Below are 7,380 nucleotides of genomic sequence, written 5' to 3'. Positions count from 1 at the left end.
GTAGATAGGGAGGGAGAGGGGGTAGATAGGGAGGGAGAGGGAATATATAGGGTATATAGGGAGGGAGAGGGGATAGAAAGGGTAGATAGGGAGGGAGAGGGGCTAGATAGGATAGATAGGGAGAGGGGGTAGATAGTGTAGATAAGCAGGGAGAGGGGGTAGATAGGGAGGGAGAGGGGGTAGATAGGGAGGGAGAGGGAATAGATAGGGTATATAGGGAGGGAGAGGGGATAGAAAGGGTAGATAGGGAGGGAGAGGGGGTAGATAGGGAGAAAGCAGCGTGGCAAGAATATTGAACTAAAGAGTCAGAATGAGAGAGAGAATGAATGGATTAATGTGTGGATGCATTAATGAATATGTGTAAATAATTTGTGTGAAAGAATAAATGATTGTGTGAATGAAAGTGAATTAGTGAGTGACTGTAAAAGTGTTTGTGAATCATAGGTGTATTTTTGTCAAAAAAGCAAAGATGGTATAAGCTCCAAGAGTCACCATCTGCACCAGCTGAGGGGACGCCTCTGGGGGGCTATAGTTTGAAGTATTGCCCAACCGTTGGGCTTTAAGAGGCAATACAGTCTTTCACTATATTAAACATCTGTATGAATGAGGGTCTGGATCAGAATCCCCTGCAAAGCACAGATTACCTCCTTTATCAGCCTGCTTTCATTCCATCCAAAAGCAGCATGCCCCAGAATATGCCCCGGGATATGCCCCGGAATATACCACGGAAGATATGGGTAGGGTGGGCAGGTGCGCTCTCTTTCCTCTACCTGGAAGACTGTGTGACCCCGAGAATCTGCCCCCTCACCTGGGATTGGGGCAAAAGCCCTTAGACTCCGGGGCAAACCTTGAGAGTCCCCGCTATGCGCATGAGCGTTAGAGTTTGGCTCGCTAGCCAAGGAACTAGTGTGTGTGTGTGTGTAGGGGGGGTGCAGTGAAACAGGGCAGATTCATAGAGGGGAGTCTGCTGGATCTCTGCATACATTGCAAGGCAGAGACAATGATAATTTAAAGGGGACAGGATCCTCAATCTTCAAACCCTAGCCTTGTCTACCACTTCTGCTGGAGAACGCTTCCACGTATCATCCACATTGTCAGTAAAATAAAACTGAAACCACAACACATAACAAATTATAGCTGGGGTAAATGGATGTCCTTATCATAGAAAGAGGCCTGATACGAATTGATTTTTTAAGGTTAAATTGCCCGATTATTACCTTATTTTCCCAGCCGTTTTTTGGACCCAGCGGCAGATGCAGGCTCGGACATTGCTGCCCCCTAGTGGACAAAAAATACAATTAAAAGCGTTAATGAACTGTTAAGCAAACTGACACATTTTAAAAATAATATATAATTTATTATTTTACCTATAAATATATCCAGAGCCATTCCCATGAATGCATACAGTAATTATATTATATATATTATATTAAAATGTATATTTATATATTATAATTATTATTATATTATTTTATATAAGGATCTAGTGTATGTTGAACGTTTTGCTCTAATTGCAGAGATTATTTCATAAATTACTCGCCTTCCCGGTAATATTTTATAATAATCTGCAAAAAACAGTAACAATCAGCGTCTCTCATACTATGTAAAGAATATAAATGGTGCCTGATGTCTGCGGTCTCCGTCAGGATATATAGAAATGTTCATTAGGGCAAATAAAAAATAAAATTAAAATAATAAATAACATTTTTGGGTTCCTGGCAGTGCTCTAATTCAGGGGCAGCCTGGTCGGGGGGAGAGGGGTGGCTAGTCAAGCAATTTCCTCCAGGGCCGGTCCGGAAACCATCAAAAAGGGTTAGTCCACATAGCGCAATGTGAATAGCATGGCTGCTCATAGATATATATATATATATATCATATAGGAGTATATCATATATACAATAAATAAATGACAACAAATTATTTACAATAAATAATTATAATAAATGTGTGTTTATTATGATAGCGATTATCATGGATTTAAGTAAATGTGGAGACGTGACAATAATAGTATAAATTTTAGGTGGTTTAGCGGTTCCCACCATATTTAATAAATATAAATTTGAGTTTTATGCATATTCCAGCAGTATACACCTCAATGCACACATGTAGTTGTTGCCGTTGTGATGTCATACAGCCATTGGAACAATGATGTCACATAGGCTGTAAAAGACCGTGACGGTCTAGTGTGAGCTTGTGCGTTGTTTGATAGCACAGAGATAGCTTCAGCGATGCATCCTATGCGACTTGCTATAATTTTTCTCCTCATCCCGCTGCCTGCTGCCGACTCAAACAGTAAGTACATCCATCGCTTCCAAAGAGGGGACAGCCCCGCAGCATGGTTACTGCCAAATCATCCTTTTCTTGTTGTCTCCATTGAAGCTCTGAGTCCTGTTTATGACGGCGGGGTATTATGTCCAATATACCATTGATTGGGGGCCACAGGCACGAGTATGAGTGATGAGTGGCAGGGACGGTGTAACTATGAGTATCAGGCTCTCAGACAGCAGTATCCCGTCTATCTGACGCGGTCACAACATCTGACTTTGTCGCTTTCTGTAACGTTGTGTCCCTTCTCTTTCAGCCTGCGGTCAACGTCCGCTCGTCGCGGAATTTGGCAGCTCGAGGATTGTCGGAGGTGTCGATGCCCAGCCCGGCGCCTGGCCATGGCTGGTGAGCGTTCAAGTGCCTTCTGGCAAAGGTCATCGCCACTCTTGTGGAGGCACATTACTCGATAAGCAATGGGTCCTGACAGCGGCCCATTGCTTTAAAACCATGAAAAGGTAAGGATGGGTGGCGATGGGGTAAGAATGAGGGCTGGGGGTCTACGTTATCTGATTGTGGGGGGCAGAAAAGTTACGGTTTATCATACGTTGTAAATGTTTGCCTGGGTACTATTGCGAGGTTACTGTTTATGTATCTATTATTATGTGTAAAATTATGTTTAGGAAATAGCAATTTTGGGACAAATTGCTGACATCCTAAAATGTATTTCTGTTCATTGAGATTTTTGCCCCAGAATTACTGTTTGTGAATAGGGCCCAATATACGAGCTGCATGTTCGCTAATGTCTGTCTCTTTATAATAACTCAGGCTTGTACCAAAATGGCAAATTGTCCTTGGTGGACACCAACTCTCGGATCCCTCGGCAAGCGACATCCAAATCAGATCCATCGGGTCTTACCTTCAACATGAGCATTACAACCCGCGTACTGAAAGGAACGACCTGGCGCTGATCCAGTTCAACGAGTCGGTCATATTCAGCGACTTCGTGCAGCCGGCCTGCCTGCCGAGCGCCGGCATGGAGATCAGCGCCTTGGATCCGTGTTACATCAGCGGCTGGGGGGTCACTCAGGACAAATGTGAGTAACCGGCTTTCTGGGAACAAACTACACTAAAACCTACACACCTCACTCAGCCGCAGACATTCCACACTCAGCCGCAGACACTCCACACTCATTAACGGACTCCATGATCAGTTTATTTGAGCAAACCTTCTACCCGTAGCTGGCGCCCGCGCGTCTCCCAGCCAGCGATATTCATTTGTTGAATCTTTGATGTCTCGACAGCCATCAAAACGGCAGACATCCTGCAAGAGGCCCGGGTGAACCAGATAGACCTGCAGAAGTGTAACGGCTCCATGTGGTATAACGGCAATGTCCACGATTATAACCTGTGTGCCGGTTACGAAGAAGGCGGAATTGATAGCTGCCAGGTAAGGAAACAAATCGAAATGTCCGAAACTGTATTAACCGCGCGTTAAGGTTGATTTTGAGCCGACGTCTTCTTCTCGGGAATAGGCGTCACCGGGGCCGAAGGAGAACCTGTGCCATGAAGGCCATGAAAGCCATGTGTCTTTGAAGGAAGATGGGTTACGATGTATACAGCGGATGTCACAGTTCCTTATAAGCCAAGTAAAGACACCATTAACCTTCTTCTATTCTTTACCCCTGTAGGGTGACAGCGGAGGGCCACTGATGTGCATGAACCCCGAGAGCTCCAAGTACCATGTAATCGGAGTGACAAGCTGGGGCCAGGGCTGCGCCAAGTCAAAAAGGCCAGGGATCTATTCAAACACACAGCACTACCTGGAGTGGATCCTGAGTCACATTGCAACCTCGACTCCCAAGCAGACCAAAGCAGTCGTCACCCCAAGCTTTGTCCGTGTTTCTGCACCTACACCACCGCCAGCCACCGCTGCCTCTTTATTGCCTCTACTGTTCCGCCAAACACCACAGCCGGAGAAGCCGACATCCAAGGGGCAGCCGCCAAAGAAGGGGCGTAAGCTTAAAAATCTCATCTTTGAGCTTAAGGCGATCTTTGCCAAGAAGACCTCCACCCAACGGCAGCCCACAAAAGCTCTCCGGAAGATATTTGGCAGCAAACGCCTTTCTTAAGATGGAAGCACCTGTTGAACTGATTGTTCGACAGCCAATAAGTTAGAAGATAGTTGTTAGTTATAAGATAGTAGTTAGATAAGTTACCAGCGTGACGCATCTACCAAAACCGTATTCCATCTCGGTAAATCATTGCGGCTCCTGTTCAATCAAATGGAATTAAACATCTTTCCGTTCGCATTTTGCGTGGTCGGTGTGATTTTTGTAAAAAAAAATAAATAAAAAGGAAATGGGATCAAAAAGATCCAGAGAAGGGAAAATTAAAAAAAAACATGGAGTAGAAACCTCAACTTCAGAGAACATTTCCTGGTCGGGTTGGTTTGCTGGTTGTCCAGGGAGCATGGATATGTGTGTGATAACATCAGTGTGCATGTGTGTGTCTATATGTGTATGTGTGTGTATATGTGTAAGTGTGTGATAACATGAGTGTGTGTAAGTGTTTGGGAGGGCAAGATGCCAGGAGGGGGTGCAAAATGTCCTCCCCACCTTTCCGCTCTCCCTTTGTTGGCTAAGGAGAGGGGTTTCCTGGCAGTGGCGTCGGCAGGGGGGGGGGCAGAGGGGGCCATGTCCCTCCTACATCATGCTGTGCCCCCCCCAATTGAAACGCCGACATTTTTTTTTGTAATAGACACGGAGGAGAGAGAGAGACGCCGAGCGGTCGCTGAGGAAGTTTTCAGAAACTGTTCAGCGGCTCTCACTCTTCTTCGTGGGGCTTCTGCCTTTGTCGCGGTGCCGGCATTTCAAGCTGAGCGCCAGAATATGACGTCATATTCAAGCGCTCAGCTTGAAATGCTGGCACCGCGACCAAGGCAGAGGCCTCGCGAACAAGAGAGAGGCGCTGAACGGTGAAGCCGCGCGCACCGCGGCAGAACAGGGAGACAGAGGCCTTGCGATGCTACCGCTGGACTTATACAAGGTAAGTGAACTTCAAAGGGGGGAGAGGGTAGAAAGTGAGGAGGGGGTGCATAGGGAGGGAGAGGGGGTAGATAGGGAGTGAGAGGGGCTAGATAGGGCAGAAGGGATAGAGAGGGGGGTAGATAGGGAGAAAGGAGGGTGGCAAGAATATTGAACTAAAGAGTCAGAATAACAGAGAATGAATGGATTAATGTGTGGAGGCATTAATGAATATGTGTAAATAATTTGTGTGAAAGAATAAATGATTGTGTGAATGAAAGTGAATTAGTGAGTGACTGTAAAAGTGTATGTGAATCATAGGTGTATTTTTGTCAAAAAAGCAAAGATGGTATAAGTGGGGTGTTAAAGCAGTGGGGACAAAGATGGCACAGGTAGCGTGTTTATGGAACAAAGATCGCATACGCTCAGCTGTTTGGGGACAATGATGACTCATGCTGAGCTGTTTGCCGACAAAGATGGCACGTCCTATGTATGGTGCTGGTCAGGTTCTATGTGTGCAATGTGGACGCCAGGGTTGGTTTTGGGGTGTGCGACCTGTGATCTATGCCTGTAATTTGGGGGGGGGCATATGTAATTTCTAATTGTTATTCTGTTAATCTGTATCTGGTATGTTTCCATACATTATTTATGTTTACCTGCAAATATAGGATTTGTATGTCTTATTCAGTTGATCAATACCTGGAGTGCTGTTTCCATGTGTTGTTTATTTGATCTATACCTTCAGTGTTGAGTGTACATGTGATTTCCAGTTGATCTATACCTGCAATGCTGGGTTTGTGTCTTCTGTTGGTTTATACCTGCAATCAGGGCCGGCCCTATAATGGGGCAGACTGGGGCAATTGCCCCAGGCGGCACTTCTCAAGGGGCGGCACTTTGCCGTCCCAAGTGCCGCTGTTTTGTCAGCTGATGCGGCTACCGGCGCCGGTTTTAACATAAATGTAAAACCGCCGCCGTTTAATTACTTGCCTGCGTGCAGCGTGCCGATCGGTTCGGCTCTTCGTTCCACCCCCTTGATGCGCATTGACGCTCAAAGGGGCGGGCTCACGCAGAGCAGGTTCCCGTCACCGCGTGACAAGGAGAAGATCTCGAGCGAGAAGAGGCTGAAGAGCACGTTGGTGGAAGAAGAAAAAGTAAGTATTTAAAAAAAAATAAAAAATTGAGGTGATAAGCGGACCGATGGAGTCGCGGACAGACATTCATGCCCCTAGAGGGTTGCTGTGGAGAGGGGAGTCAGGCGACATTAACAATTGAATATCATTGAAACGTATTTGCGGGCCTACTCTATTTCAATCTGAATATTTTATGAAAAAGGAAACTGAAATTGGTTCTTTGGAGCAGTTGCTGTTTGCTTTGTACCACCAATTTTGGTTCCCATTTCATATTAAATAGAATATCGCCAATATGGAAGAAGGGGAGTGAACACCACCTGCACACATTTCAGACATGGTGCCACCATGTCTGAAATGTGTGCAGGTGGTGTTCACTCCCCTTCTTCCATATTGGCGATATTCTATTTAATATGAAATGGGAACCAAAATTGGTGGTACAAAGCAAACAGCAACTGCTCAAAACAGCACAAATGTATGACCTCAATACCTCAGCACATGAGAGGTGAGCTGTCAGCTCAAGTGTTAAGCCTGTTAAAATGGCTGTTTATGGAGGTTATCATGAACCTCTGAAATCACTGTTTTTTCCTCCAAATATGTATAGGATTTTTTGTAATAAACCTTCTTGGCCTTGGAGCAGGTTTAATGTTAACATACACTGGCTGTGCCTTCTGTTTTTGAGGTAACTACAGCTAATAGCGCTTGTGGTTATCTGTCCTATCTGGTTATCTAAAGAAAGGCCTAATTTTAAAGGGTGGGAAGGACATAATTTTAAAGGAAATATTCATGCCCCTAGAGGGTGGCTGGGGAGTGAGGACACAACAGGGTGGTTAGGACGATCTATACACAAAGGGGGGGGTGATACACATGGGTATAGGGGGCATTATAATTAACCAGTACAAAAGGAGGGGCACAAAGGGGCCTGGCAGGGGGCACAGTCAGATACACACAATAAGCAGCAATGT

The 7,380-nt window shown here is 45.5% G+C and overlaps 1 protein-coding gene across 1 annotated transcript; it reads left to right on the top strand.

Annotated features, from left to right (window-relative positions):
• Window positions 1–683: 683 nt before the first annotated feature.
• On the top strand, window positions 684–4,394 carry LOC149285393 (acrosin-like). The gene is made up of 5 exons (XM_089495343.1): window positions 684–737; window positions 2,582–2,670; window positions 3,091–3,359; window positions 3,567–3,712; window positions 3,954–4,394. Exons 1-5 carry the CDS (start codon window positions 684–686, stop codon window positions 4,392–4,394), a joined length of 999 nt encoding a protein of 332 aa, XP_089351469.1.
• Window positions 4,395–7,380: the final 2,986 nt, after the last annotated feature.

Source organism: Sceloporus occidentalis, unplaced genomic scaffold (genome assembly GCF_023333645.1).
Source record: "Sceloporus occidentalis isolate IW3139 unplaced genomic scaffold, rSceOcc1.0.p SCAF_79, whole genome shotgun sequence".
Lineage (NCBI taxonomy): Eukaryota > Metazoa > Chordata > Lepidosauria > Squamata > Phrynosomatidae > Sceloporus > Sceloporus occidentalis.
The sequence above is the reverse complement of the archived record's forward strand: the minus strand, read 5'-3'. Positions and strand labels throughout refer to the sequence as shown.

Excerpts from the sequence above, each read along its gene's own strand:
- LOC149285393 (XM_089495343.1), top strand. The coding sequence starts at position 684 with ATGCCCCAGAATATGCCCCGGGATATGCCCCGGAATATACCACGGAAG. Across the intron at positions 738-2,581 it reads ATATACCACGGAAGATATGG|CCTGCGGTCAACGTCCGCTC; the intron begins GTAGGGTGGGCA and ends CTTCTCTTTCAG. Across the intron at positions 3,713-3,953 it reads GCGGAATTGATAGCTGCCAG|GGTGACAGCGGAGGGCCACT; the intron begins GTAAGGAAACAA and ends TTACCCCTGTAG.